Source organism: Coenobita brevimanus, chromosome 82, assembly GCF_032717465.1.
Source record: "Coenobita brevimanus isolate Jiangsu-jjx chromosome 82, ASM3271746v2, whole genome shotgun sequence".
Taxonomy (NCBI): Eukaryota; Metazoa; Arthropoda; class Malacostraca; order Decapoda; family Coenobitidae; genus Coenobita; species Coenobita brevimanus.
The window spans coordinates 19,150,915-19,171,557 of record NC_137035.1 but is presented as its reverse complement, the minus strand read 5'-3'; the positions used below and the strand labels follow the sequence as shown (position 1 = coordinate 19,171,557).

Sequence of the window (20,643 nt, the reverse complement as noted above, 5' to 3'; positions counted from 1 at the left end):
ATAGAGATTATATTTACAAACTACAGATAGTTTTAAAAGTTCTCTGTTATATTTCTATAGCTCAAAATCCATTCACCCTCAACTTTCTCTCATGGATCCATACACAGTACAGGCAGTCCTAAATATGCCAGAGATGTGATTCAAAATTCACAAGTTTTTGTACATAATTTGTACTGTAAATTTGGGCAAAGTGTCATGTCACCTCTGTAAATGACAATACAGAGAATGTTTCTACACAGTAATGTTTCTGTAATGTACTAGAGTCTAAAAAAAAAATAAACATAAAAAAGGTGACTTAAAAAAAGAACTAAACAATACTCTTTTCACTTCCTGGTCTGCCATTACTCCATCTTAAATGCCAAGTCGTATCAATAGGTTAACACCAAATATGGTACTAATCATGACTGAAAGGAAGCAGAGCCATTGTATTGTCTTTTTCTGATACAGAGTAATGTGAAACAGGCAGCATTGTGATGAAAATCAAGCCCAAGTGACGGTGAAATGAGTACTGTACAACAACACAAAACAGTACATGACACAGCATACCTGATACTGCCAATAGCAAAATGTGAACCCCGGGAACAGAAGCTGTGCATGTTGGATCTGATGCTTGGGTCATAGTGGTGGCTGCTTCGACGATCAGAAAGGCTGAGGAGCGAGTGTGAGAGGTATCCAGCACCGAGGGACAAGCGCAGACTGGAGAATGATCTGTGAGGATAAAATTATAAAGTTCAAATACCTGGGTACAGTGACAAAAAAGAGAGGAAAATGTGCAAAAGAAGTGGAAAGTAGAATGACACAATTAAGGAATGTAGCTGGTGCTATGAAGGCCTGGATAAGAAATAGAGGCTTGAGTGGTGCAACTGCATGAGGCTTACATGATGGAGTGTTAGTGCCAACTTTAACATATGGATGTGAGACTATGGTGTGGCAAGAAAATGAAAAGTCAAGAGCAAGAGCAGTGGAGATAGGACTGCTGAGGAATGTATGTGGAGTACAGAGTGTAGATAGGAAATGGATTAATGTTTCAGTTTTCATTTCGTTTTTGTTTTCATTTTTGAAGGCTCCAACATGCTTGTATGCATCGGCCATGGTCACCTAATGGCAGCTCTCCATGCTGCTCGATCTCTGGCAGTTCCCTATTTAGTCCCTTAACCCTGAAGTCACAGTCAATGACCTTGTCCCAGGTATTTTTCGGTCTACCTCTCACTACCCTACCCCCTACATTAATACTTCTCACTTTCTACACCCAATTATCATCCCCAATCCTCTCCACATGCCCAAACCATCTCAATCTACCTCTCCTCACTCCAACACCAATACACTCCAGCCCCATCTTACCTCTCAACTCTTCCACTGTAAACCTAACCCCCCAGCTCTTGCACTCAAGACACACTGCACATTCATTTAATCATTGCCATTTCTGTACATCTGAACCTGCAAATATCCTCCTCCTTTACTGCCCAGGTCTCATTACCAAAAAGTATTACACTCCCAACACATAATGCATACAAAGATCCCTAAGCATGGAGGGAGAGCCTTCTCAATGTCAGGAGAGGCAACAGCTCCCTGAACTTCTTCCAATCACTCCTCACTGTAGCCACAGAGCTAGCTCCTGCCCCACCTCCAGCACATAACATGTCTCCCAAATAACAAAACTCTTCCACATACCCAAGAGAATCACCAGCAAATTCAATCTTTTTATGCCTGGCAATATCCACATGCTCTCCCTGACAGACCGCACACATGAAATCAGCATTATCATGCAGTCCACTTCTAATACCATTACATCTCTTATGCATCCACTTATCACAAACACTGGACAAGATGGAATTACTTTCCACGCCCTTGTGACAAATTGCACGTGGCCACACTTCCTCTTCTTTGACAGTACCGTCCCCTGCCCTAGACCATCTCTCCACTTCCTAAATCTTTCCTCCACCTCCTTTTCATTCTCTGCAACCACACCAATCATCAACATACAACAACTCCAATGAGAGTCCTTTTCTGAAGTCATGTGAGAGGACTTCAAGTACCATGATAAACAACAAGAGGCTCAAGACTGACCCCTGATGCAGGCTAACATTCACCAAAAACTCATCACTCAAATCTCCATTCACCCTTACCTGGGTGTAAGCACCCACATACATGGCTGCTACGACCTTAACCAGCCACTCCTCAATCCCAAGCTTTCTCATAGCCCACCTTACCACCTCTATAGGGACTCTGTCAAAAGCCTTCTTCATCCATCCATCCATCATCCAATCCTACGATGCCCCACGAGAAGCGTAGGAGCCCGGGGCTAGGCAGTTGATCCTGACATTTAAGATGAAAGTGATCTACCTCAATCATCCTTTGAGTGGCATTACGTGAGCAATAAACCCCAATCACCCCTTGGATATAAACCTTCAACAGCTCAATCCGATTGCAGCACAATAATTATCCACTAAACCACCAGGCACCAAAATTTGGTTATATGGTTACCACCCAGCATAGTAAATGGTTTCCTGGTGTAGAGGAAACCATTTGGCTTGTCACTCAGTGTAGAGTCACCCACAGGCAGAAGGAAGAGGAAAGAATGAAGGAATGAAAGACAGAAGAGGGAGTGTAAAGTCACCCGCAGGCAGAATGACGAGGAAAGAATGAAGGAAAGAAAGACAGAAGAAGATGGAAGGAAAGAAGGAGGGAGGAGAAGACAAGGCAGACACCTGAGAGCAGGACTACACTGAGTGAGTGGATGGTGAGCGCCCCCACCTACCACACAGCAAATCAACAAAAACAAAGTACAATTCACTTTTCTTTCCTATATATTTTTCCTGAAGCAGTCAAACAGTGAATATGGCATCAGTGGTCCCTTTGCCTGGCATAAACCCAAAATGCATCTCATCAATATTCACGTTTCTCTAAGCATACCTTCTAGAACTCTCTCCATCACCTTCATTATCTGGTCTAAAAGCTGTATGTCTCTATAATTTCCTCTTTCCAGGGCATCACCCTTCCCCTTGTACACATTTACAATTACAATCTTCAGCCAATCACCTAGGAAAACACACTCATCTAAAATTGTATTTATCAGGTTAGTAACTAACCTTACTCCTGTATCTCCTGAGACTTTCAACATTTCAACAGTCAACCCTGACACATCTGCTGTCTTTCCCACCTGCATCCCGCCTATCGTCCCGCTCGCAGTAGAAGAGTCAATCAAAGGCCAAGGGCCAGACACTGGATCTGCTGGCTCCAAACCTTCCCTGTCCAAGTCAAACTCCTCATTCAACAACCAGCTGTATGCTCTCTCCATGCATCTTTAATATCCCCACTGTTCACCACAATCCTTCCTTCAACATTCGTCACACACTGCTCACCTATGTTATCCCTATTCTCCCTCTTCATCTGATTTGTCACCTTCAAAATCATATTCTTCCCTTCCACATGCTTTGGGTTATCAAGTAAAAGGGTCTATGACTCAGATTTTGAGCTGTAAACCTCTTTTCCAGCCCTATGCTTGGCAGCCAATATTCCTCTTCGTTAACACCCTTCTTCCATCCCCAGAAAACCTTTCTTTTCTCCTTAACTGCAGCTTCTACCCTCATCCCACCACCAAGTCACTTTAAGTCTTGGTGGGTCTCTTGTCCATCCATATACTGAATCAGTAACTCTCAAGAGGTTGGTCTTGAAGGTTCTGTACTGTTCATTAGCACTTCCATCCACATCTTCCTGTTCGTAAAAGATGGAGAGTGAGGAAGTCTGTGGACACTAGAATCAAAGAGCGTGTACTGAGATGGTATGGTCATGTGGAGAGAATGGATGACAAAAGAGTAGTGAAAAAGGTATATCTGAGCAAATTTGAAGGAGTGAGGAGGTGAAGCAGGCCAAGAAGGTGGAGGGATATGATGGATGAGAATGCGAGGAAGAGAGGTATGGAAGTTGGTAAGGCTAGGAGACTGACAAGAGATCGAGCTGGCTGGATGCATTTTGTTCAAAGACGTGCATGACCAGGGATTTGCTACCCCTTTTTAACGTGACAGCAGTCAGATTGGCTCTAACAGATAGTTATATGTGAAGCTACAGAATGTGGTGAAATTTTTTTGGCCTATCAGATGAAGCAAGGATTTCGAGGGCTTGAATGATGAGTGAATGGATGCATGGCCCATTGAAGTGGGCAAACTTTAGCTGTTTGGATGCTGTTACTCCTCATCCTGCCCTAGGGTGGGAAAGGAGGTCCAGAATATGATGATGATGATACTGTGCAAATACATTACACTGAGCTCTCATTTCTCGACCGATCATTATTTGACAATTCATTGTTTCGACATTTATATATCTATACCCTTTTTCACTGTTTGACATGGTTATCCCCGCCATTTTGACAATTCATACTGCGCTCCGCCAGACAGACCACCTGAGCTGCCTCAGTCTCCTGCGCTCCGCCCTGCTGATTGGTCTGCATTTCTGTTTGACCACATGGAATACTATGGCACCACCATGGCTCTACCCAAAACCCCTACTACTACCCCTCTCAAGCACAGGCAAGTGCTCACCAACCTGAGTGAGAGTATCATCATTGCATGGTCAAGTGATGATTGTGCTAATGATTAACAAATGCTCTTAACGCACGACACTGTTTTGGTGCCAGTTTTACGTAATGCACATCTTAGTTTGCACTGGGTTAGGTAGGTTATAATCCTTGGGGGATCCAGGGGGTGATGTCCCCCAGTTAGGTTTCAGTGCTTCCAGTTAGGTTTCTACTGCTATTTATGGTTTTAACTTGTATTCATTTGAGTTTGTTTTGGTGTGCTGATGCCATGTCCAGTCAGCAGGATCAGCAGCAACCATGCTATCAGAGGCGTTCAGGCAGCCTTTTGTGATACTGTTAAGTAAGTATATTTCATTTGTTCTTCAATATTTTTTTTTCGAAAATCAAATGTCAATCATCTGAGAAGTATGTAGTACTAAAATAATTTTCCCTGAGAATGTAGGTCTATAAGTAAAAATAGCTCTAATCCCTGTGCCACTTTGTACATATTTACCGGTAGTTTTTCCATCTTTGTTGAATATTTTTTGGATGACAAAGGTGGTCAGGAACCTAACCCCCTATTCCTTAACAATCTTGTGGAAAAAACAGGTTCGTTATTCGACCAATTCGTTATTCAACCACTTTTTATGGAATGCATCCCTGTCAAATAGCAAAGGAGAGGTGTACTGGGTTATATGTGATTCACAGGCTTGCTGATAACCATGGGGAAAAAGGAAACACAAAAACATCCTATGTGCTTTTGTGTATTCACAGCAACACTGTGGATATCAGCAGGAAAGTCACTCTCTGCATAAATGGTAAAAATTGTCCAGACTTGTTATTCTTACATAATTCCTTCAGTGTACAGTACTATGATGATTATGATGATCCATATAAAAAAAAAAATGCAAAGTACAGTCAGGGACAAAAGTTTGTCTTATATTTCACTTGTACTGTACATCTCACTTTCCTCTGCTGGATGATATTCCCATACTGAGTGTGGCTTGGTATGTTTCTTTGCCCTAAGCTGATTCTTTCTGATATGATGTATTACAAAGGAAGATGAAAAAATGCCCTAAGAGTGAGGCAGACACAGTGGAACAGTATGTGAACTGCTGACCCTAGCTCTGTCTTCCTTGATTTCACTAAAGTACAGTACATGAACAAGACTTATATACACAACTTATCAAAACTATCAATACATTTTACATGTACTATACCTGTCATTCAAGCTTTTTTCAAAGGGATATCTGCTTTTGGAGGTGTGTATGCCTCTGATGTTGATGACTGAAGTCTGATGGCCACTGTCTATTTTTTCATCTCCTTCCAGACTGTTGGCCTCCAGCTGACTGAGGGGGAATATGAGAAAGCCAAAGACAGCAATGTTTAAGCTGATCCCTGCATTCCAGATGAAGGACCCACGCCATCCATACTCCTGGATATTATACTCAATCCATGGGCCCTGTGAAGGTAAACATAATACTCACTGAACAACACTACAGTACAAACTGTGAATATGTGACAGGTGCAATGAAGCTTAAAAATGCATGTCAAACATACAAAAGAAGTTCTGCTGAAAGTACAATATAAAGGATGATTGCAACACACACTGAATAATCAGGTACTACATATTTAATTCTGCATCTGGGTGGTATTTAACTTACAGTACTAAACTGGTACGAACATTTTAGGAATAGAATCAAGTACCAAAAATTAAATGACCATTAATTACAATAATCCATTTTTAAAACACAGTGGGTAATTACAGTGCTCCAACTGGACTGAGCCTGAGCAGGTTTCCATATCCAAGGGGTGGTTAGGGTTTATTGTTCATGTATTGCCACTCAGGGATGTGCAAGGCTGGTCAATCTCATCCTGAATGTCAGGACCAACTTGCCTAGCCCTAGACTCCTATGTTCCTCATAGGGCAACTCAGGATTAAACGATGATGATGATGATAAAGACAGCACATAAATACTGAACAATAAAACACACTGAGGGTGACATAATGGCCTAATGTTACATTGTTGTCTCCTCATTCTAATGTTGTGCTTTTGTTGTCTTCTGTCTGTCCAAACAGTCATGATAACATACAATAAACACAGTATTTTGTATAAATCACCATGTCCCAAAGATTCACTAAAGGAGGGTTGATTTCCCCTATATTTAATCTATAAGGTCAAAAATTTCAACTGTAAAATGTTTTAAACCCATTCACTACTGTAGGAGCACTAATATATTTTCATTTTTTTCATCATCATCATCCAGTCTTCTGGCTAATATCAGACAGGTATTCACTTGTGATAACTCTTAGCTGTCAAATAGTTACAAACTATCTCAACTGATCCTTTCATGACTATGGGCATGTGTAGGTACCTTATTCAAACTAGCACCAGGTGATCTTGTTGAGATGGGAGATCTCTAAGCAGTCAAAGGGATTGCATTATACGACTGCTCAGTAAACAATCAATCACTTATAAGGTCAATAAGAACCTGGGACCATTTGTTATGATATTTTGCTTAAACAATATCTGATGCCAGATTTCTCATTAAATGATCCTTCCCCCGATCAATCATTATACTATCGGTTTTCAAAGATACACCCCAATAGTAAAACATGGATATGCTGTAATTCCTATCTGTAATTACTCTGGTAGGGACTTGGAGTTGGAACCCCGGCTGTTAACCTCTTTAACCCAAGGACATATTATTTATTTCATTCCTGCTACAAAGACATCAAATGACTATTCAGCTTAGAAGAGACTTTAGGAAATGGAGGGTTTAAACACAGCATTACATAACACTTCAAAACAAAAGATCATTCTAAAGTTGAATAAAATAATCTGGAGGTAGCATGAATATACTAAAAACATCCCTATACTGAAGGTGTTAACTGCCTGATTGGTGATATGTATATCTGTTGTTTGTAAGTCCTTTCATATGCAGGAGGTGTTGTAGTAATTTGCTGGGGTAGAGTATATTTATTGGGGTGTGATTAGTTGTGCAGACTATTATGGTGGTACGGGTGTTGGCAGATATGTACTGGTGCAATTAACTAAGGTCCTTGATTATCAGAATTTTCATGTATATTCTCTGTGCCTCCAAGGATGATATACAGTACAATATCTTGTTCCATATGGCTCGGGAAATATTGTGATTTGTGTTGGACAAGTTTGGTGACCATGTGGGGCTGGTATACTGTAGTTTTACTGATCCCATGTACTTTTTGTATATATACTGTACCAGGGTTGTTATTCTCTCATGTCCAAAGTTAGTGTCTGTGAATGTGTCAAGATCAAAGAGTCTTGGAGGGCATTTGCTATTATACAGGTATATTTCTAATTAATATTCCTGATGCCTCATTCCGTCCCAGGAACTATAACATAAGTGAATCCTGGTCAGTCATTACACATCTTCTCTGCTCTTTCAACCATTCAGTACTTCTTCCTTTGACAACTCTTTCACCAATAAACTGTTCAATTTGTTTCTCCCACACAAGTAGAAGTCATCCTCCTGCAATATCACCAATGACAAAGCAACAAAATCTCACCTTACTTTATTTATCTCTGTATAATTTCCACATGCCCACACCACATTAGTGTGTTTCTGAAGTAATATTTGGTGTTCACTGCTCTGACTGGTGTGAAATGGAACTGCTGATACAATGAGAGGTAATATTATTTGTAATCCACAGCTGTATTGTGTTCAAGCATGTCTGAAGACAGTGTTTATGTGGATGGACGTTATGATGATATCACCACTGTTGGATGCTAGCTTTATTCTCAGGTCTACAGATGTTAGGATGTAAGTTACGCAAGCAACGTATATATAATTACAGAGGAGTAAGTACACAGTGTGTGTGTATATTTCCTCCTGTCTATTTCTCAATATAATCATCAATGTAAAACACTGAAACATGGAAGAATTACCAATAACAGCATGCCAACTCCAATTCCAATCATGGCTACAGAAGTGACAATGGAGTGTTTGCGGTCAAAGTACTGGGCCAAGGCAATTATCTGGCCAGAGTACGAAAAGTTCATCCCACATGCTGCAATGTAAACAATCCAGTGTCAAACAGTGGGCATTAAAGGAGCCGAAAAAGCCAAAGAAAGGAAAGAGTTCATAAAGATTTGTGAAACAGATAATAAGAGAGAATGGGGTGGGCTTAGTGAATATATGAAGATGTAGCTAAATGGTTATGAGATGGAAAGATTTTATATTCTAGAAACAAAAGAGATGTAACTAGAGGTATTGTATATGGAGAGGATGATCCATATATATATATATATATATATATATATATATATATATATATATATACATATATATATATATATATATGTATATATATATATATATATATATATATATATATATATATATATATATATATATATATATATATATATACAGTATATATATATATATGTATATATATATATATATATATATATATATATATATATATGTCTACAGATTGTAGATATATATAAACGTACAGTCAATAATTGCACATGCTAAATGAGAAGAGATTTATTAATGGAAAGCAGGTATAAGGTAATGCTTAAGACAACAGATAATGTGTACAGAAACATTTATGACTGAGGATCAAAATTGAGCGGGGAAACTGGAATTATCAATGTTAATGCATTAGTAAAATATGCCTCGGCAAAACTGTTTTAAGAAAAACTGATGCACGACAACTGTAGAATTAAGTAAATGGAAAGTGAGGGAGAAAAAAGAAACATAATGCTGTATCTGAACACAACACAGTTACCATTATGAAATATATTAAAAGAATTATGTACTATATGTACATTTAATACATTCATGAAAGTTGTCAAATACAAGTGTTGAGTAGTGCTGAATGCAAAAGTGCCTTGGAATAACCAAACTCAAGCAGGAAAGGAACACAGCCATAGGATAGCAGAGATGATCCATTACAAGAATAAAAGATGAAGACCAGTTACAAACATATCATGCTACTGAAGACAAAGGACAGATCAAACATCCACAAAGATAACAAGGACAGAAGAGGTATGGTATAAAGATACATGAAAAAACATGGGACAAAATGTGGAAAAAAAAAAAAAAAAAAAAAAAAACAGATGGTAAGTGACCATGAGGATGACAGTGTACTTAGTCATTATGTTAATAGTTTAAATCAGACTTTTAGTAAGGGGTAAATTTAGTATATAATACAAAGTGACTGTGTACAAATATTTGAACACGAGATGCTGTAATTATGCATGAAAAAATGTTACACATGGTAACATACACACTCAGTTATCTTGTGTAAGGAAATACAATTCATATATTAACAAGAAATTTCCCCAACATAAAATATAAACAGCTGAAAACCAATGTTGATACTATCATTATAATACTGTACACATTCCAATAAATCTGCATTTTCTGCATTCTTAATCTACAGTACTTCTATTTTCTTTTTAAAATTTGACCATTATATGTCTACAGGTGATACATAATATTCGGTACTGTACACATAAACTAGATAACCTTCATAATATATGGCTGTGGAAAGAGCTGAGAACACTGAAAACATCATTTAAGAATGCCGGCACACTAAACTGTCTACCATCACACAGGTAACATAACACTAAGAAATATTTTCATCTTATTATAATTCAAACCAGTAACAACCATATTTCCACAACTCTGGTGAATTAAAGTACAATATAATGTACAGTATTACCTATGTTCTCCAAAGTAAAAGGGCCATGAGATTATGAAATATTAAAGCCATGAGATTATGAAACATCAGAGCCATGGGATTATGAAACATCATTTTCTCTATATTTTGTCACGTGGCTCATCAGCATAGGAAATATGACTCAGATACTTGATTTGGATAGTATATGAAGGAATGGAGAAGGGAATGTGTTGCTGAGATGATTTATGATGTTTTCTTTGTAAATTCCCTTAGAGAAAACTGTACAGTGTATTGGGCGAGTGAAAATGGGGAAAGAAAGTAGAGGATGAAAGGTAAATACTATAATGATAAATAATTGGTTTATATTCAGTGTCAAGAGTATACACCACAAGGGTAATTCCACAACACGTTGTATATAAACAATATAACCGTATATCACAGAAATGATAATTGGGAACATAATATACATATATATCGTGAAATATTATAGCATATATGCCACTATCACAGGAAAATAAAAATTAAGGTAAACAGGGGAAGGAGAGTCCTTATAACTCTCTTGCTCCCTTGAGCCGTTTGTTTCAACTGGCAGGTAAATACGTACCTAGAGGCAACCACGTTCGCCTTTCCTCTCCTGAAAGTCACTCATTACCCCGTGAAGATGTGTGAGGGAGTGGAAGTAGAAAGGGAGGTGTGGGAGAATCATCATCATTACTTCTCGCTTCTCATTCCCATCATCAATATCATATCACTAGCATCACCAACCAGGGAGAGGCACATCATTTTCTTCTCCCAGGTCCTTTGTTTACCCTTCTCTACTGCCACTGCCACTGCTGTTGCCTGTCTCACTGCTTCACATCTTCCTTTGGGCTGCTGGTCTGCTGTAATATCATGGGTAGAAAACAAAAAATGGGGAAGGGAAGAAATAAGCTGCAAGGAGTGCAGGTGCTTCAGATGCTGTGCTGCAGTGCAAATGGGTGTCCCTCCGAAGTAAATATAATTTGTTTTCGTGGGTGTCGCCTCAGCCTCCACTCTCACACAACCCGTTAGCTGTTCTGCCTGCCAGGGTTTCTACGTCAAAGTCTTCAACCATTTTTGGCCTCTGCAACGAAAGACTGCAGGGGGGCAAGCGTCAAAAAAAATGGAAAGAACGGATAATTCATACAGTGGGGAGGAAGCGGATCTGTTATTACATAAGTCACTTATCCATGCCTATTGCACATGTATGGTACAAAAATGGCATAACACAAACAAACAAGAGCACATGATACATAGGGGAAAAACAAGCAGGAAGGTGACAGAATGAGGGGACTGGGCAGAGGACAGGGTTGAACAAGCACAATATATGAACCAGACAAGAAACAAACCCACAATGAATAACTAAAAGTTTGGTACTTCATCCTGCCCAATCTGCTCTGTCCTCTGCCCACTGCTGTTTTTTCCTTGGAATAAAAAAAAATAAAGTTTGCCTTACCCACAATGACACCATAGGTGAAGAACAAAGCCTCTAATGATGTGGTGAAGGCAGAAAGGAGGTAGCCAATGGACATGAGGACAGCACCAACCACAAGTGCAGGACGGCATCCATATCGTTTGATGAATGCCGCACTGATAGGTCCTGGAAATAACAACATGATAAGGAGAAATAGAAATCTATCTATCTATCTATCTATTGCCAGACGCCTCAATCCCGTTCGGGGTGGCCACAAACAAATCACCTCCATGTCGTCCTGTCCCCCGCCATTTCACTGCCCTGCTCCCAACTCACACCCCCCTCTCTCATATACCTCTCCACCCCATCCCTCCATCTCATCCTCGGCCTCCCCCTCCCTCTCCCCCCCTCCACCTCACTCATATACACTCTCTTCGTCAGTCTTTCACCCTCCATCCTCTCCACATGGCCAAACCACCTCAGTGTGTTCCTCCTAATGCTTCCTATCACATCTACATCCACACCACAACACTCCTTTATATCCTCATTTGTCAGCCTGTCTCTCCATGTGACTCCACAGGCTCCTCTTAAATAATTCATTTCCACTGCTCTCACTCTTGACGTGTGTCCTTCCAACAACGTCCAAGCTTCACTTCCATCCGTTAGAGTTGGTATCACAATACTGTCATATAGTAACTTTTTCACTTCCATGTCACTTCCCTGTTTCTTATCACTGCTTTCAAGGAACAAGCAACCTTTCTTCCCTGCTGTACCCTTTCAAGCACTTCACCCTCCAAACCTCCATCCTTACTCATCACACTACCCAAGAACTTAAACGTACTCACATTTTCCAATTCCTCACCATCCAACCTCGCTGTACATTCACTGACTTCACCTCTCTCAAAGACCATCACTTTACTCTTCCCTACATTCACCTTTAGATTCCATTTCTTACACACTCTCCCAAACTCATCCACCAAGCCTTGCAGCTCCCCTTCGTCTTCACTCAACAACACAGTATCATCTGCAAACAACAATACAGGGAGTTTCCAAACCAGGGCCACTCCAACATCCGCTACCCTACCTTGTACCTCTTTTATTACCCCATCCATGTACAGATTGAACAACCATGGAGACATGACACATCCCTCTTTCAACCCAACCATCAAAGAGAAAAATTCACTCAGTTCACCATCCACATGCACTGCAGCCTTAGCACCATCATACATATTCTTCACAGCATTCAACAACTTCCCATCTACTCCACATATTCTTAATACTTTCCACAATCCTTGTCTATCGATCCTGTCATATGCTTTCTCCAAATCCATGAAAGCCGCAAACAACTTCTTTCCCTTCTCTAGAAACTTTTCCACTAAAGATCTAAGAATGAATATCTGATCTACACAACCTCTTCCCTTCCTAAAGCTTTCCTGTTCTTCTCCAACTAATTCCTCTGTTCTTTCTCTAACTCTGTCAATAAGTATCCTACCATACACTTTTCCTGTTATACTAAGAAGACAAATGCCCCTATGATTACCACACACTTCTTTTTCCCCTTTTCCTTTGTACAAGGGAATATTTATACCTGACTTCCAATCCTCCGCGACTCTATCTTCCTCCCGGCCAATCTGCACATCTTCCACATCCATTCTACTACTATCTCTCCCCCATGTTTCAGCATTTCACCACACACTCCGTCAATTCCTGAGGCTTTCCCCAATTTAACTTTCTTCATTGCTTCCACAACTTCTATCCTACTGATTTCTTCCTGTCTTCTCACCTCCCTTCTTCTCCCAGCCATTCCCCAGCCACTTATACTCACATTACTTCCATCCTCTATGTTCAACAATTCCTTAAAGTGTTCTCTCCATCTGCTCACTTTTTCTTCCTTCTCCACTAGTAATCTACCATTTTTATCTTTCACTCCCCTGCTAACTTCACTTCCACCCTGTCTTACTCTCTTCACCTCTTTCCAGAACATTTTCTTACAGTCCCTCCACTTTACACTCAAATTCCTTCCAAATTCCTCATCCACTCTCTTCTTACTCTCTCTTACTAATCTTTTCACCTCTCTCTTCCTTTCTACATATAACTCTCTCTTCCGCCTCTCAACTTCCTCCACGCCCCTATTTCTCATCCATTCATTGCATGCTTTCTTCTTTTGTGCCACAGTCTGTCTCACCTCTTCATTTCACCACGCTGTTCCTTGCACCACCCTCCGTCTTCTCTTCATCCCACATACCACATCACATGATGCACATATTTCTTCTGTGAATATCCTGCACACACCTTCCACGTCCCCCATCCGCTCCAGTTCATATTTGCCCAATCGTTCTTCCACTTCTCTCTTATATTCTGCCTTTTTCTCATCCTCTTGTAACCTTTCCACTCCCCTTGCAAATACTCCTTCTTCCAGTCCTTCCCTTCTTCTATTTCTCCATCTTATTTGGATCTTTATTCTGGCCACCACCAAGTAGTGGTCAGAAAGTACACTCCCCCAACCTCTATAAGCTCTTGCATCCATTACACATCTTCGCATCCTTTCATCCACACACACATAATCAATCATTGCCTTCCTTTCATTCAGTTCACCACCCACCTTTCTCATCACTCGCCATGTATACCTGTGGATCATTTTGTGCCTGAAGAGCGTACTGACTATCACCAACCCCCTCCCAGCACAAATGTCCAGTAACACACTGCCATTCTCATCTATTTCAGCAGGCACACTCCACTCATCAACTATTCCATCCACCTTCACATCCCCTACTTTACCATTCATATCACCAATCAAAAACACTCTCTCATTCCTTCCAAACTTTTCCATGCACACTTCCATATTTGTCCAGAACTCTTCCCTCACTCTGCTTGCACGATCTTGTGTTCGCGCATACATGCACACACTCGCCCACATTTGTATTCCAACTTTCAATCTTACCCACACAATCCTTGACCCAACTGATCCATACTCTCTTGCATTCTTCTTCTATCTTTTAGTCACAACTATACACACTCCTTCTTTTGCCCTCTCATTCTCACCTACTCCTGCACATATACCCCATCCTTACTCCCATTCTCTCACACTCTCACCTCTCCATTTAGTTTCAGTTACTCCACATACATCAACTTTCGCACCCTCAAGCACCTGGACAATCTCTCTTTCACCTCATCATTCGCACCTCTTACATTCCATGTTGCGATTACAATGTCCTTTGTCTGGTCCTTGGTCGTCATCTTTTGGTCAGTCCTTGTCTGAGGCTTCTTGTTCATCTTTTTAGTAAGTTGTTTACCTCAAAGCACAATATACTGCCTCCAGCCCCAACCTTAGCATCTTTCCGACCAAACCTCAGTGCTCATTACCCCTAACATTTATTATCCTTTGTATATAATAGGGTATCCTTGACACGAGAGAGAGAGAGAGAGAGAGAGAGAGAGAGAGAGACTAATGTAAAAATTTAACCCTGACATCCTTCAAACCTACCCTGGACATACTTCAAACCCAACGTTGCGACATAAGTCACGATATTTATATCATATAAAGAGAGACACTGAAAACCATCCTTAACATAGTAAGACATCTGGTGAAGACCACAATAGTAAAAAATATTTATCCCACTGTTTCTTAATCTAAAAAATAATTATTCACTATTCTGGAAACCATAGCAGGCTACATAAGGTGGTGCTGTTCACCCCGGTAGGAGCAGCTGTGGCATCAAGCCTAGAGCCAAATCTCCTCATATTTCCCAGCACCTTGCTGTAGGAAGGACCCTGGTCTGACCCTGAAGAGATGCTGTCTACCATATATGGGGTACTGGATCCCTCCATTGAGTATGTACTGTACTGTTCCACCAGGATGGCCCCACAGATGTAGTTTCTTACTTGTGGTTGAAGGGTCTGCTTGGTCAGACAACTTGGGGTTAAGCAACACCAAAACCAAAAACAACTGTGGTGTATTACAAAACCATGGAAAGTAAACAGTATCTGCTTACCAAAAACCTTGCATACACATTGAAATCTTATAAACCCTGATGTCTTGAAACCATGCAAATGTAGAAAATACTAGAATGATGACATCTAGATTATTGAAGTCCATTTGTGTACAGTATCCACTACTTTGCGATTCAGTTATGGTGCTATATTTCCATTTGCAAGATGATGAGATGATGATGATACTTACCTCCAAGCATATAAAATGCATTAAGAAGTGAACCCATCCATGCAGTGTAGGAGCGTGAATGTTTGTATTCTTCCAGCATTTGTGCATAGTACATCCCATTTGTTGACAACATACCTGCAATATCAACAGGGCATGGGATAAATATATGCCAAGTAGGACTGATAAACTTTTGCAAGTTAGCCTAACATGTCAAATGCAAGAAAATCATGAATAAAACTTTTGAAATTTGCAAAGCATGTTTTACTCTACAGGACTGTAAAACAATCATTTTAACATTCATCATTGCTATGATTCTGATGTATGTTTATCAAACAGAATGTTTTGAACTGCCAGTCACAGAACAGTAAGTATTTAAGGACACAGAGGAATTATATAATCTTTTCTAAAGTGGGAATGATACAAATACTGGTGGTGTGGGATTGTTATTGGCTGAGAAATGAGTGGATGGGGTGTCCGTGAAGGGAAGAGATACAATCCAAGGATGATGCTGTTGAAGATGGGTGTTGGGAACACTGTGGTTATGACCTCTGCATATACTCTTCAGATGCAATCCAAAGTTGATGCTGTTGAAGGTGGGTGTTGGGAATACTGTGGTTATGACCTCTGCATATACTGTACTCTTCAGTGTGGACTGAGTGAGGAGATAAACCTGTGGGTGTTGTGGCTGGAGTGAATAATGAGTACAGTGTTGTGCTTGGTGGTGATGTGAATGGACATAAAGGAAGGCAGAGATGAGGATTTCACAATATCCCCATTGTTGCTGCTATGACATCCGACTCACTTGAATGAGAACCCACTTGACTACAGGCTGAAGTTACCCTTCTGCAGTTCACTATTGTCCTTTCAGGGGACTGGGAGGGAACTGAGAGACATTTGTACAATGAAGCGACACAAACACTCAGGTATATCAGCACCACCAGATACAGGTGTCTCCCTGGCACCCATGGTATGCAGTTATAGTTATGGTAACAAAAACAATGAAGAAAAAAGTATTCCAGATGCTTAGGCTGCAACAGACTGCTTCATAATCAAGTCACTGATGAATTAACACTGCTTTTTCACTTAAACTTGTTCATGATTAAACGTAAAGTTACTATACAGTACACTCTGAATTAGATTTTTTTTTTTCCTGCTTTAAACTCTTTGATCATAAAGCAGAAACCTCTCTCCCTTACATCTAATTCTGTGAAAGTAACATTTAGTACATACAGAACCCAAATTTTATGTAAAGACTGGCTAAACATCACATCTTGGTGGTGATACAATACCTGAACTAATGATGAAGATGCAAAAACTAGAAATTAGCACAATCCATGCCCAGCCTCCATCCACATCAGGGTGATTTTTCCAAATATCCTCCACTTCTCCATCCTTATCAGTTTCTTCATCATCCTCATCCCTCTCGTCTAATCCACCCAAGTTTATTTCCACAGTCTTATCCTGAAATAAAGAGCAGTGTATGCAGTACAGTACATCATCATCACCATCATCATCCTAACCCAGATGTGGGTGTCAAAGGTCACAGCTCTTTTATCCTGTTCAAGTTTTATGACTATAGTGGTAGGTGGTGATGACCATCATCCACTCACTTGATGCAGTGCTGCTTACTTCTTTCTTTGCCTTTATCATTCTATTTCTGTCTCTGACCACCTCTCTTCCTGATTCTCCTTTTCCTTCCTGCCATTTTCTATTAATCTTCTTTCCATTTCAGGTGGCTCTACACTAAGTGACAAGTCTAATGACTTCCTGTAGCTCAAGAAATCAGTTTCAATGCAGGATGGTAACCATATAATTCAGATCACAGCGTGAGTGGAACCTGGTCTGGGAAGAGGTCTCCCACTGTGAAAAAAGAAATAATTTTCCTAGCTAGAGCAACATCCTCCCATACGGCCTGGATCCCATCCTGTAAAATGGTACAGTAACTCTCTCAGTGAGTGAGTGACACAGTTATGGACAAAATTTGTATTTGGCCACCTCTGTGAGTGTGGCAGAAAAAATACAAAAGAAAGGCATCATCTGTGAGCAAATGCTAAAATTTTCCAATCTGCTTCTTATACATAAATACTGTGCATGTATCTGCTTGTATTTCTGAATCTTTTTCAGGATATTTCTCCTAACACCTACCAGCACATCCACATCATCATAATGCTCCTTAACTTCCTAATTTTTCAGTCTGTCTTTCCATTTAACTCTCAGATAACTGATTTCCACTCCACTCACTTTTGACTTGTGTCCTTCCAACAAAGTCCAACCTGGTCATATGTTAGAATTATTCAGGGATCACAAACATAATACTGTTGTGCAATGGCTTCTTTACTTCCATGTTCACCTCCCTATTCCTTATCATTGGTTTTGGTGTATCTGCAACCTTCCTTCCATTCAGTGCCATTTCTTGCACATCCTTGCTCATCACACTGCCCAATATTTCAAGGCACTCACATTCTCTATGTCCTGACGATACAATCACACCAGGCACTCAGATTCACTAGGCCAGCTGGATCATAATTAAAGGTGCAAGATGGTGGCAAAAAGCACTGGAAAGAACCAAAACAACAATAAGAAACACAGAACAAAACAACCACATTGTTTCTGAGAGAGAGAGAGAGAGAGAGAGAGAGAGAGAATGGTAACATCGGTTGCCCTAAGTGGATGATAAAAGACTTATATAATTATACATTACCATGGCTTTACCCCTACTGCCCTACACAATACAAGAAAAGGAGAGGGCAGGGGGGGCTCATACCAGTCAATGATTCATATGACATAATATACTGCAATGTACTGCATGCTTTAATATGATGCAATGCATAAAACAGCATCCGTACTAAAACTGTTGCCTGTCCAATGGATGAGTGGCTATAATGTGGTCCTTCATTCTTGTAACAGGATAAGTTGCTTGGGTGGTAACAAGACATTGTAGCCATGGACTACAGCCACCCTGCAGCTATGGGGGTGTGGGGAAGGAGAGGTCCCCCTTCCTAACAGAATAAACTGAATGGCAAGGTAGTCATTCAGTAATTTATTTATGTATTTAATAATTCATTCCAGTAATCACTGCATCCTGGGTTCTGTCCTTTACTATTAATACTAGATATGTGTTTTAAAATTAATCTAGATACTGTTATAATACTCTGCAAGCAGCAAAATCTAAAGAATAATGACCAGTCCCCCCCCCCCCCACATAACAAAATCCTGGCTGCACCCTGCCTTCAGCCTATATTTCACTTCCCAAAGTTACTTTCTTAGTTACAATGCTGGCAACATTCCTTTTTCACTATGAACTGCCATATACAATACCGTAGTTCAGAAGAAGGAAAGTGGGATACTGAATACTACCATATCAAATGTAACAAATCATATGTTGTAGCAGTATTACAATTATCTTTATGTCTTTAACACAACAAAATATTTTTGTATTTTATTCTTGCTGCTTTCACACAAGTTTAATAAGTTTGGAATGACCTTTCAGTGGAAGGATTAAGGAAAGCTAACAGGAATATCAAAAGAATGATGATCTCATATTCAAAAGGATAATATACCACGTCTGCAATTTTCCAGCTACAATATTCTCTGTTCAGTGGTAGCAGTTACTTCAATCTATCCTTTGTTTTACGCTTCATTATTTCCTTATTGCTTTACCACTAGATTTTACCTTTTTCAACATGGAGTTGCATGGCACAGAGGTATGTGACACAGATGGATCTGGAAGCGTCTCTGTTTCACTTTCATCCCCTGTGGAGCCTTCTCTTGCTTCAACTATAGTGCCAAGAGGAAGGCTTGGCTCCCCACACAAGGGGGAGGTCACAGGGTCATCTTCATATGCCAACACTCCCATTTCTCTGTTATTTATTGATGCAGTGGTGGTAATGGTGGCACCTGGAAAGGACAAGCACAATGAGAAGCCCTGTACAAACTCTAATTTTAGATGAATGGTGTAAGGAAGCTTAGGTTATGGACATTTAATTTTAATATCTAACCAGTTTTTGTCAGTTAGTTACTTTGGAGACTCATTCCTCTGAAGAATGCATTGGTAAACCCTATCACTAATAATGAATACTTGTCCCTACCTCGTTTTTCCCTACATTATCTTTCTATAACTGTCTCAAACCATGGCTAAGCTAACGTAATGCAGAGCGTACAAGTGTAGGTGACCTGTGCTTGAGGAATTGCTGCTGATGTCACTATGTGCTTTCATTTTTTATAGACCCCATAATGGATGCTGTACTCAGCCACTACAAACACTTTTATGTATACTCTTCATTTTAACACTAAGTTTTTTTTTATCAAGGCAAAGATCCATTTGACAGGTTGGTGATGACTGGCTGAATGCAACATGCCAGAATAACATCACTGAATTTCAAATAATTACTGATAATTACTGGTAATTATCTGAAATACAATGATGTTATTCAGACAGGTTGCATTCAGCCAATCATCACCAACCTGCCAAGTCCATCTTCGCCCCGATAAAAAAAAAAATGAGTATACGTGTAAAACTGCTGGCTCTCCATTTTGAATGCTGAGCTATTGAAAGAAATCAACACCACATTATGATGCTAGTCAGGTGGGAGAGCTATAGAATGGATGCAGATCCAAAGCATTGTCTTTTTCTGCCATTAAGCTATGGGAAATATGCTTCTTTGTATACTTAATATACCAGTGCTATTCATTTTAAAACATTAATTGATATCTAATCTAGAGAAACTCTGAGAAAATTAACATTACATTAAAAAAATCTAGGCCATCTCTGGGAGCACTGACCCTTCTCTTGCTGAAAATATGACCCTCGACTTCAATATCAAATGACCTCCCACAGAACTGACATAATCCAATCCTTATGG

At 40.0% G+C, this 20,643-nt stretch overlaps 1 protein-coding gene across 1 annotated transcript in view; it reads right to left on the bottom strand.

Moving 5' to 3' along the window:
• The window catches only part of LOC145409614 (uncharacterized), a 45,568-nt gene extending 25,310 nt beyond the window's left edge, over positions 1 to 20,258 (bottom strand). Inside the window, exons 1-8 of the mRNA XM_080279967.1 lie at positions 20,246 to 20,258; positions 19,455 to 19,678; positions 17,071 to 17,242; positions 15,803 to 15,916; positions 11,665 to 11,808; positions 8,443 to 8,564; positions 5,734 to 5,975; positions 547 to 708 (exon numbers count right to left, since the gene is read on the bottom strand). Of these exons, the coding sequence (XP_080136093.1) occupies positions 547 to 708; positions 5,734 to 5,975; positions 8,443 to 8,564; positions 11,665 to 11,808; positions 15,803 to 15,916; positions 17,071 to 17,242; positions 19,455 to 19,678; positions 20,246 to 20,258 (1,193 nt within the window). The remainder of the gene's footprint in view (positions 1 to 546; positions 709 to 5,733; positions 5,976 to 8,442; positions 8,565 to 11,664; positions 11,809 to 15,802; positions 15,917 to 17,070; positions 17,243 to 19,454; positions 19,679 to 20,245) is intronic.
• Positions 20,259 to 20,643: the final 385 nt, after the last annotated feature.